Below are 12,186 nucleotides of genomic sequence, written 5' to 3' on the forward strand. Positions count from 1 at the left end.
CCTAAGACTTTTGCACAGTACTGTATTTGACACAATGACATATTTCACTGTATTTTGCAATGTATATGTGACATCTATCATTAGCTTGTATGACATGAAATTTGTTGTTTTGCAGCAGCTGGTCAATGCAAAGACAGAAAATAACTATAAATTTAAAAATAAATAGGGCAAAATAAGGAAAAATAGTGTCCATGGACTTATCCAATAAAGTGGCCACAGACTGTATGATTTCAAGCTGAAACGATAATTTCCAAATGCCGTCAGGTATAAGAAATTCACTAGATGCTAGATATATAAAGGTACACTTTTGCATCTTGGGCAAGGTAAATAAAAGTAAACTTACTGAGCTTTGCCTTCATTTAAAAAAGAAAAAGAAGCTGTTCCTGAATTGTTGACAACTGGTGTGTGTTCTCCCAACTTCCCCTTTCCTGAAGCCCGCTATCAGTTCTTTGGTCTCGCTGATATTCAATACGAGGTTGTTGCTGCGACAGCACTCAGTTAGCAGATCTACCTCACTGCCTCGTTACCACCTTAAAGCATAAAGAAAAAGGTTCGCTTCATATGTTGCAAGAACACTGAAATATACAGTGAAATGCATCATCTGCATCAACAGCCCGCACAGTCCATGGACGTGCTTGGGGGTAGTCTGCAAGTGTCGCCGTGCTTCTGACGCCAGCATAGTATGTCCACAACCTACCCAACCGAAACACAAGAGATTCTGCAGAGGCTGGAAATTCAGAGCAACACACAAAATGCTGCAGGAGCTCTCAGCAGGCCAGGCAGCATCTGACTCTAACCTTTACGCCTTTGAAATATGGGAGAAAACCAGAGCACCTGGAAGAAACCCATGCAGTCGTGGGGAGAATTTACAAACTCCTTACAAACAGTGGCTAGAATTGAGCCCTGATCACTGGTGCTGAATAGTGTTCTACTAACCACGACACTACTGTGATGCCCTGCTATTTTCCGATGCACAGTGGTGTTATCTGCAAATTTATAGCCATTTCCAATTTCAAACCGTGCCTGCATTGATCAAGCACCCTTGTCCGCGCTGTAGTGAAAGTGCTTTGCGCCTTGGTCCCAGAGGGATTTTGCTTTGCTTCTCTGTACATGTGTACGGCTGAATGAAGAATAAACTTGAACTTGAGACTGTGGCTCAGTCAGGCAAGATTTGGGAATAATATTGCATCAGGCAAAACTCTCTGACATCATCTGGATGTTGGCTTTGATGACGTCACTAAGCTTTGAGAGATCTTGATGAAGAGTCTCTGCCTGACTGCCCCATAGATGCTGCCTGGCCTGCTGAGTACCTCCAGCATTCTGTGTTTTATGCAAGAATGGGTAATGCTCTTTATAAGGAGAGGCTGGGAATTTATTCTCCTGAAGGAGAGGGGCAACATTATCAAGGTTAATAAAATCATGAGGGGTCATAGATAAAGAGAATAGACAGAGCTCTTTCTCCCCCAAGGCAGGGGAGTCCAGAACAAGAGGTCATAGAGAGGGGAGAGATGTAAAAGGGAAACAAGGAGCAACTTTTTCCACTCAGTTTTGAGTACGTGGCCCGAGCTGCTAAAGGAAGTCGGTGAGGTAGGTGCAAGTACTTGGATAGGGAATGATTTAAAAGGGTCCGGGCCAAACACAGGCCTAGGTGGGCATCTTGGTTGGCACGAAGTTGGGTCAAAGGGCCTGTTTCTGTGCTGTATGAGTCAGTGACTCCATGATTTCAGTGTGTTGATTGAAAGCTATAGATTACAGACATCACAGAGAGCGTGCAGACAGACAAAACCCAAGGTTGGAATCGAACCCAGGTCACTGGAGCTGTGAGTTGGTGGCACTGACTACCGTGACCCTGTATTGTTCACTTGTGATGTGTTTACATCGCCATAAACCTTTCAGCCAAAGACAAGTCATTGCTTCAGGGCGATGCTGGGGCAGCCAACGTGTGCATTGCAAAACACAACATGCTGAAGGAACTCAGAAGGGCAGGCAGCAACAACGGAGAGAGACCCTTCATCAGGAATGGACAAGGAGGGAAGATGCCAGAATATGAAGGCAGTGAGAGGGGAAGGAGGGTAGCTGGAAGGTGATGGGTGAAGCCAGGTGGGTGGGAAAGGTAAAGGGCTGGAGAAGAAGAAATCATTGGTGGAGAGTGGACCATGGGAGAACGGAAAGGAGGAAAGCCACTGGGGAGGGGATCCTGATGAAAGCCCTTGGCTTGAAACATCCACTGTTTATTGGTTTCCACTGATGCTGCCTGACCTGCTGAGTTCCTCCTCCATTTTGTGTGTGTTACTCTGGATTTCCAGCATCTGCAGGATTGCTCGTGTTTAAGAGCCCATAAATGTGACAATGATTTGTCTTTGTTTTATCCATTGGAACATTGAACATGCAACAGTACAGCACTAGAAAAGGCCCTTCAGCCCATCATGTCTGAGCTGACCATGGTACTGACCTATCCACTTGAGATGGTCTATGTCCCACCACTCCCTGTTTGACATGTGTCTGTGTATTGGAATTTGGTTTATTATTGTCATGTACCAAGATACAGTGACGAGCTTGTCACAGGTTGTTCATACAGATAGATCATTGCACAGATGCAGAGGAAGGTAAAACAATAACACTGCAGAATAAGTGAAAGAGTTCAATGCAGGTCAATGATAAAGTGTCAGACCCTGTTGGGGTAGATTGTGGTCAAGGGTCTATCTTCTTGTTCAGAGTCTGATAACAGTGAGATAGAAGCTGTCCTTGAGTCTGGTGAAACGTGCCTTCAGGCTTGTGCATCTTCTGCCTGATGCGAGAGGGGAGAAGAGAGAATGTTTGAGGTAGGCGGGGTCTTTGATTATGTAAGTTGCTTTACTGCTTTATTGAAGACAGAATCCATGGAGGGGAGGCTGATTTTAAATGCCTGTTAAGCACTGCTCTGTTATCTGCCTCCACTATTACTGTAGGCAGCTCAAAAGCATGTATCACAAGGTTCACGGACAGCTCCTGTTGGACAATTCAATAGTACAATAAGATGGACTCCTGACCTCACAATCTACTTCATTTTGACCTTGCACATTATTGTCTGCCTGCACGGTACTTTACTCTGTTATTGCTCTTTGGACTCCCTTGATGATGTGATCTGTATGGATAGAACATAGACTAGTACAGTGCAGTACAGGCCCTTCGGCCCACAATGTTGTGCCGACCCTTAAACCCTGCTTCCCATATAATGCTATGCAAGACTCTGACTGTACCTCAGTGCAAGACACAATAGTAAGTTAATTTACTAGCGTATTCTAGTCACCCACCATTCTGTATTTTAAAAAGAAAACTCGGCCATCTCCTTTAAACTTGCCCCTGTCACTTTAACGCTATGTCTTCTGGTATTTGACATCTCTGTTCTGGCTCTTCCACTGTTGTGAGTTAACAGAAGGCAATGGAAGACTGGATAATACCACACAAAATATCGTCAACCTCAGCAACCTTTTAATATTTAATTATGCAAATCTGCATCCAACGATCCAGGACTATTGAGCAGGAAATTGTAATTTCCCACTACATCATCGGAGATGTTTAAGTTCCACTGTTGGAAATGATTTTGACCAAAAGATCAATAACTCCCACATCAGATGCATCAGTTTTGAATTATAAAACCATAAGCCGTAGGAGCAGGTTTAGGCTATTTGGCCCATCGAGTCTGCTCCACCATTCCATCATGGCTGATTTATTACCCCTCTCAACCTCATTCTCCCATCTTCTCCCCATGACCTTTGATGCTCTGGCTATTTAAGAACTTATCAACCTCTGCTTTAAATATACCCAATGACTTGGCCTGCACAGCCATCTGTAGCAATGAATTCCACAGATTCACCACGCTCTGGCTAAATAAATTCCTCCTCATCTCTGTTCTACGTGGACATTCCTCTATTCTGAGGCTGTGCCCTCTGGTCCTGGACTCCCTCCCCCAACTATATGAAACATCCTCTCCACATCCACTCTATCTAGATCTTCCAATACTCGATAGGTTTTTGTTGGTGAAAAATTACATATATCAGGGATTGAGCCCTGAGCCAAGCCTTTAGTTCTGATTATCAAACATCCACTTATTTACATTAGACCCATTTTTTTCTGGATAAATAAAAAAAATCTATCTGTTTAAAATTGAAATTAAAGTTGAGGATGTCTTCTACCATTATCACAACATCATGCCTGATCAATGATATAAATCCTTGTCCCTATCTCCCCCAAGTACCTTTTTAGTCAATAATAATTTATAAACTCCACATTTAAAATAATCAATGAAATAATTGTCCCATCAGGATCACCTTGAGTGTGCAGAATCATGTCTGTTACAGATTTAAAATTTATCATTAAAATGTGTTCTGGTTTTCCAGCCAATATTTCAATCCCCTGAGTCAGAAGCAAGAGCCGAGAAAGTTCAAGGTGTACTGTCGAATTTAGTGAAATTGATCCAGAGGTTCTTCAGAAGTCAGGAACGATGCCTAAAACTTGGTGGCTGCAGTTATTTAATTAAAGTGCTGCAAGAGGAGCAGGGCACCATGGTAGCATGATGTTATGACAGCTCGGGGCCTCCGAGTTCAGCTCTAACGTTACCTGTAAGGAGACTGTACGTCCTTCCCTGTGGAATGCATAGGTTTTCTCCAGGGCCTCTGGTTTCCTCCCACAATCCAAAGATGTATGAGTTAGCAGGTAAATTGTCCTGTGATTAAGCTCTGGTTCAATCGGGGCTTACTGGCCGACACAGCTCGAAGGACCAGAAGGGTCTATTCCACGCTGTATCTCAAATAAATCAAGGAAAGAAGACAACAAAAAGGAAGTTGTGATCGTCTCACACTCAGGCTAAAGATGGCAGCATTCTATTGATAACGGTTAACATAAAAAAACAACCACATTCAAGTGGCATAACACCTGCTGCAGAAAAGCCAAGAAGTTTCTAGAAAAATACAGAATCAGTTAGACTACAATTACTAGAAAATTACTGAACAACTACATGTATGTAGGTGACTGTATAAAAATACAAGCAGGCATAGGAAGGTTAAACTACAAGAAAATACAAGTAAAATAACAGTTCTGCGCTTTAATCCAACATTATGAAAATGGCTGGAGGGCAGAATCAGGTCATTCGGCCTGTCTAGCCGATGTTGGTGTCCATGCTCCACACAAATCTCCTTCCACCAGCAACCCCTCACCCCATCTTCCTCCCCTCCTATACACCATCCACGGTCACCTGGATCACGAAAGGGTGCTGGAAGCAGAACCAACGGGAAGCAGGCCAGGCAGTGTCTACAGAAAAGAGTAAACAGTCAATGTTTCAGGCCGAGACCTCAGTATACTCTTTTCCATAGATGCTGCTGCCTGGCCTGCTGAGTTCCTCCAGCATTTTGTATGTGTTGCTTTGAATTTCCAGCGACTGCAGATTTTCTTGTGTTTGAGGTATAGTGGGAATGCCGGAGAGGATTCTGGAGAAATGCTGGTGAAAGGGAGCAATAGGGAAAGACCAGGAGGTGGGACTAATTGGCTAAGGCCAGCAGTATACAATGGGCTGAATGGCCTTGTTGCATTCAATATGATTGATAATTTGTGTTTTGAGTGATGCTGCTCAAGAGACTAATACAGTGAGTTCCAGTTAATTGGGACACAGTACATTTTGGCCCAATTAAGCGGCTGCCCCAATTAGCCAAAGTTTCATGGAAATAATTAAAAAGGTTTTTTTTAAAAGACATTACTGCTTAACTGAGTAACAAATTGTGTATTTAAATGAAATGCAGAACAAATTAGAATGCTACCAATACCACTACAGTACTATAAACTTGTGTATGCATTCCTAATAGTTATAAATGGAGGAATTAAACTGTGCACTGTCATGTTCTTTTGATTGACTGTAAATGAACAAAATCAGTGCAGACACCTAGTACAGATAATGGACTGACTTCATACAATACAATGCATTCTCTAATTCTTCATTTTCATTGTAACATTCAAGGTGATGTTGATAACTTCAAATTCTTCATAGTGTAGTTCCTAACTTGTTGAAGTAGTGAAATAGTTTCAATTTCACTCCCAACCATTTCCGGCTTCTCCAGGCCTGAATGCTTAAAACAGCAGCAAGTAAAACAGTTCAGAATTGTCTTGCTGCTTATTTCTCTCCAACTATCAGTGACAAAAATTGCTGCTTTTTGAACACAAAAAATATGCAACTGATGCTATTTAACAGCTAAACACAGTACCAACAGTCATACACAGCACAAGGCACATACAGTACATATACAATAGCAGTAAAATACAGTCACACAAAAAATATATCCAAGTTCCTAAGTCCATAAATGTTGCAGCAGTCTGCAGTTGAACACTACGTCTTGTCTTTTGCCAAGCGAACACTGGGGGCAGCACTGACTCCAGCTTAGACACCACGCTGCACTGCACTGCCCGATTCTACAGGATCCTGTGCTTCCTGCCTGATAGCAGCATCCAAAGAGGGCATCGAGTCATAGACCAATCCAGCACGGAAACAGGCCCTTGGGCACAACTGGTCTATGCTGACCACAGCATCCACCCTGCTAGCCCCAGTTACCTGTGTTTGGCCATAACCCTGCAAGCCCTTTTCCATCCATGTACATATTTAAATGACTCTTAAATGTTGCATTTGTACCCACCTTGACCACTCCTCTGACAGCTCATTCCAGGTACTCACTGCCCTCTGTGTAAAGTTACCTCTTGGGTCTCTTTTAAATCTCTCCCCCTTTGTATCTCTGCCCTCTAGTTTTGGACTCCCACCCCTGGGGAAAAGACTATGACCGTCTGCTTTATCCATACCCCTCATCATGTTATAAACTTCTCATTCTGCTGTGCTCCAACATGGCCAACTTCTCCCTGTAACTTAGGCTCTCTAATCCAGGCAACATCTGCACCCTGCTTTCCTATAACAGGGTGGTCAAAATTGTAACAATAGTCCAAGTACGGCCTCACCGACAACTGATATAACAGTAATGTCCCTACTTCTAAGCTCCATGCCTTTTGTCACCACCTTCAACTTGGCCATTTTTTGTGAACTGTGCCTTGAATATCAAGGTTTCTGTTCTATAATTCTCATCAGTGCCCTGCTATTCGCTGTATAGATGCTTCCCTGGTTTGAATATCCAAAATGCATCACCTCATACTTATCTAAGTTGAAATCCATTTTCCATTCCTCAGCCTATCTCCCTAACTGATCAAGATCTCTTTGCAATTCATTGCAATATTCTTTTCATTTATTGAGATATAATGCGGAATGGGATGGACCTCTTCAGCCCTTCGAGCCACACCGCCCAGCACAGGATAGTTTACAATGACCAATTAACCTACCTACCTCATCTTTGGATTGAGGGAAGAAACTGGAGCACCCACAGTCGCAAGGCGAACGTACAAACTCCTTACAGGCAGCGGTGGGAATTGAACCTGGGTCACTGGTATTGTAAAGTTTTGTATTAATCACTGCACTAAACCAAACTTCCGTCCTTGGACTCACTTTACACCGCTCGCTGTCGGAGCAGTGCTGCCAGGATAATCAAGGACGCGACCCACCCAGCCAACACACTTTTCATCCCTCTTCCCTCCGGGAGAAGGCTCAGGAGCTTGAAGACTCATACGGCCAGATTTGGAAACAGCTTCTTTCCAACTGTGATAAGACTGCTGAACGGATCCCAACCTGGATCTGGGCCTTACCCTCCAAATATCTGGACCTGCCTCTCAGTTTTATTGCACTACCTTATTTTCCATTTTTCTATTTTCTATTTATGATTTATAATTTAAATTTTTAATATTTACTAACGATTTGTAATCCAGGAGGGCGAAGCGCAGAATCAAATATCGCTGTGATTGTACGTTCTAGTATCAATTGTTTGGCGACAATACAGTATAAAGTACTACTGTGCCACTTAATCTACTTCACTTCAAAAATACCCTTTAATTTAGAATCATCAGCAACCTCGCTAATTGTGCCATGTATATTCATATCAAAATCATTTACATAAATAATGAATAACTGAGGTCCTCACACTCATACCTGATGCACCCCACTAGTCATAGTAGAGAACCCAAGGTAGGTGGGTTGGAATGGGGCATCCCAAAGGGGAACAATCAGGCTCTTGAGCCAGAGGGGACAACTTCACTCACCCCCCTCACTGAACTGTTCTCACAACCTATGGACTCGCTTTCAAGGAGTCTTCATCTCCTGTACTCAATAATTTTTGCTTATTTTTTCCTTGTTATTATTATTTTTCCTCTTTTGTATTTGCACATTATCTTTTGCACTTTGGTTGTTTGCCCATCCTGTTGGGTGCGGTCTTTCAATGATTCTATTATGTTTCTTGTATTTATTAAAACAAATCTCAGGGTTGTATATGGTGATTTTTATGTACTTTGACAATAGATTTGCTTGGAACTTCAAATTGGGATTCTATGCAAATGTGGGGAAATGGAAAGGTTTTAACCTCATTGGGAATCTATGTAAAAGGGATAAGTAGAATGGGGTGAATTTAATGAGTTTTGTTACAAAGGGGTAAATGGGAAGGGGTTGATCCCATTGGGTTTCTATACCCACATCTGCCAGGCAGTGTGTTGATGAAGAGCTCTGTGCTTTAGTCTGTAACTGACGTCCACTTCCTTTGGTTTGATCAGATGAACACAGCGCACTGCCCTGCAAGAAGGACGAGCGACAATGTGGGAAAGGCCTGTGTCTGCTCAACTGGCTGCGTTGTCACTACCGGAAGGACTGTGGCCGCGAGTACGCCTCCATCAAGTTAATATGTTCAAGTAGGTTCTGCCTTTGAAACTCCTCCACGCCGTGTGCAGTGGCTAAAAAAAAAACAAAAACACTGAGCCCGGAAAGTTCCATCGACCCCTCTCGTTACCAGGCTTCTGGCAGAGCACCCAAGCAGCGGGCTTCTCGGTGCGTGCACCCATCTGTAGCTTGGCGCGTCGTGGTCCTCGTCTGAGTCCTCCTGAGGAGAAGTCATGTGCGGCCTCGCCCTGTGGTGAGCTAGCACTGGGGCTGCCCTCCCCCTATGCCCAGTGTCTCGTCGTATGCAGACCCAGCCTCAATGCTGTCCTCTAAGTTCCACACAGTGTCAGTGTCTGAGCTGGTGGGCGCGAGTGTGAAATCGAGTGATGGTGAGTGTATCATCCCAGTCAGCATTCGGCTTATTATCACCGACATGCAGTGTGTCATGACGTTCGTCGTTTTGCGGTAGCAGGGCAGCGCAAGTTGTGGTAATGTTCAATGTGTTACAATAAGAATATATAGAATATAACAAAATAGTGCAAAAAAGAGCAAAATTGTGAGATAGTGTTCATGGGTTTGTGGACCGTTTAGAAATCTGATGGCAGATGGGAAGAAGGTGTGTGTCTTCAGACTCTTGCATTTTGTCTTTGATGGTAGTAATGAGAAGAGGTAGATGGTGATGGTCCTTAATAGCAGATAATATGTTGGATAGTACAAACAAAAGAAATAGAAACCCAATGGCAGGGGGGACAACGCTGTTCCTAAAACATTGAGTGAATGTCTACACTGAGGTCTGTGGACCTTTTGGTTAATGGTCAGGCTCCATGGCATATAAAAGGTTGGCAACCCCTGGTCTACAGGCTCCTGTATCTCTTCCTTGATGGCAATAAGAAGAAGAGAACATGGCCTGGATGGTAAGGTTCTTCATAATGGATGCCCCTGTCTTGAGGCATCACCTATTGTAGATGTAGTCAATGGTGGGGCTGGGTGTGCTCGCGATGGAGATGGCTGAGACCACAACTCTGCAGCTTTTTCCAATCCCGTGCAGTGGTGCCTGTATACCAGAAACCAATGCAACCAGGCAGAATGCCTGGAGCCTGCCACCTTCTTACTGTTCTACCACTGCTGAAATAAAATAGGGGAGGAGGCTATGTGGTTTTAGGATTTCACAGGATGGCCTGTTGAAAAATGTTATCTGCAGTGGAAGCTTTTATATTGGTTTTGCAGACTAATTGATACAGGTTTCTTGTTGTCACATGTACTGAGATACAGTGACAATCTTGAATATTGTTCATACAGATCAAATCGTTACACAGTGTAGTGAGGTAGAACAAGGTAAGGCAATAACAGAATTCAGAATAAAGAGTAACAGTAACAGAGGAAGTGCAGTACAGGCACACAATAGGGTGCAAGACAAGGGGCGGAGCAGTAGCGCAAGGTTTTACAGTACCAGTGACCCAGGTTCAATTCCCACTGCTCCCTGTAAGGAGTTTGTACATTCTCCCCATGACCGTGTGGTTTCCTCCGAGTACTCTGTTTCCTCCCACAATCCAAAGACGTACCGGAATTCTCTGCCACAGGCAGCTGTGGAGGCCAAGTCTTTATGTATATTGGTTGTGGGTCTGTGTTGAGGCATTGATCCTGTGGATAGCCAGAGGCTATTTTCCCAGGACTGAAATGGCTAACACGAGGGGGCACAGTTTTAAAGTGCTTGGAAATAGGTACAAAGGTCATGTCATAGGCAAGTTTTTCACACAGAGTGGTGGGTGTGTGGAATGCATTACCAGTGACAGTGGTAGAGGTGGATACAATACGGTCTTTTTAGAGACTCTTGAATAGGTACATGGAGCTTAGAAAAATAGAGGTCTACGCAGTAGGGAAATTCTGAGCCATCTCTAGAGTAGGTTACGTGGTCAGCACAGCACTGGGCCGAAGGGCCTGTAATGTGCTGTAGATTTCTATGTTCTATCTTCTATATTTAAGGCAGAGGTTGCTAGATTCTTGATTGGTCAGAGCATGACGGGTTGCAGGGAGAAGACAGAAGATTGGTGCTGAGAAGAAAATTGGATATGCCATGATAAAATGGCGGAGCAAACTCGATGGGTCAGGTGGCCTAATTCTGCTCCTATATCTTATGGTCTCATGGTTAGTAGAGTAATTGGTCATTGTAAATTGTCTTGTGATTCAGCTGGGATTAAATCAGGGGATTGCTGTGTAGCAGGAGTGGAATAGCCAATTCTGTACTGTGTCTCAATTAAATAAAGATCATAACCAGGTAGATTATGATGTTAAGAGTCTACCTTATTGTACTATTGATATTGGAATTGGGTTATTATTGTCAAATGTCCCAAGATGTAGTGAAAAACTTCTGACTGTAGGTGAACCAGACAGATGATTCTATTCATAAATACAATGAGGTAGAAAACTGTAAAAGCAGAATGTGGAGTATCGTGGGAATGTATCTGTGGGAAAGTGTGAAGGTCATTAGAATCGGTTTATTATTGTCACGTGTACAGTGAAAAGCTTCCATGCTGTTTACGTAGATCAAATCATTACACAGTGCATTGAGGTAGAACAAGGTAAAATAACAGAATGCAGATTAAAGTGTTACAGTTACAGAGAGAGTGCAGTGCAGGTCGACAATGTGCAAGATCATAGCAAGGTAGACTGTGACAAAAATCCATCTTGTCGTACTTGGCGACCATTCAGTAGTATTGTAACAGTGAGATAGAAGGGTCCTTGATCCTGGTGGTGCTTTTCCTTTTAGGATTTGTGCCTTCTGCCCGATGGAAGGGAAGAAAAGAGAGAAGGACCACAAGGAGAAGCAGAATGTAGTGTTACGGTGACAGAGAAAGTGCAGACAGACAAATAAAGTGCAAGGGACACAAAGGTGTAGACTGAGAGATCGGAAGTTCATCTTTATCGTATGAGGGTCCATTCAAGAGTCTGATAACAGTGGGATAGAAGCTGTTCCTGAGGCTGGTGGCCCTAGACCTCAAGCATCTGTATTTTCTGCCAGACAGGAGAGAGGAGAAGAGAGAACTGGAGTGATCTCCATTATGTTTCCTGAGAGAAGTATAGGCAGAGCCAGTGGAGGGGAGGCTGGGTTGTGTGACAGACTGGGCTGCAATTTCTTGTAGTCTTGCGCAGAGCAGTGCAGTATCAAGCTGTGTTGCATCTGGCGAAACGTAAGTGTATGGAACTTCATTGGTTTTCAATTCTGACCCTTCAGAACTAAATTCTGCTGTTTGGACCTTTCCGGCTTTTCTAAACTGTGTCTCTGTTCCTGTTAAGAATTGAAACCTTTGTGCCTTTTCAAGCATTGTCATTGTGAGATGGCCTCCTGTGGCTGGCTGAAAAGCTTGTTTTCATGCTGTATGTCCCCACAACTTCTGATGACGTCTCGGTCCAAACCATCTCAC

At 43.5% G+C, this 12,186-nt stretch overlaps 1 protein-coding gene across 3 annotated transcripts in view; it reads left to right on the plus strand.

The window, feature by feature from the left end:
- bean1 (brain expressed, associated with NEDD4, 1) overlaps nt 1-12,186 on the plus strand; it is a 109,167-nt gene that overhangs the window by 16,291 nt on the left and 80,690 nt on the right. Inside the window, exon 2 of one of the 3 annotated variants that reach the window (XM_072279205.1) lies at nt 8,662-8,796. The exons of 1 other annotated variant lie outside the window; for it this stretch is intronic. In XM_072279205.1, the coding sequence (XP_072135306.1) occupies nt 8,662-8,796 (135 nt within the window). Of the gene's footprint in view, nt 1-8,661; nt 9,154-12,186 lie in introns of those variants that run through there. One more of the 3 variants, XM_072279206.1, reaches the window with a different exon arrangement.

Source organism: Mobula birostris, chromosome 15, assembly GCF_030028105.1.
Source record: "Mobula birostris isolate sMobBir1 chromosome 15, sMobBir1.hap1, whole genome shotgun sequence".
Taxonomy (NCBI): domain Eukaryota; kingdom Metazoa; phylum Chordata; class Chondrichthyes; order Myliobatiformes; family Myliobatidae; genus Mobula; species Mobula birostris.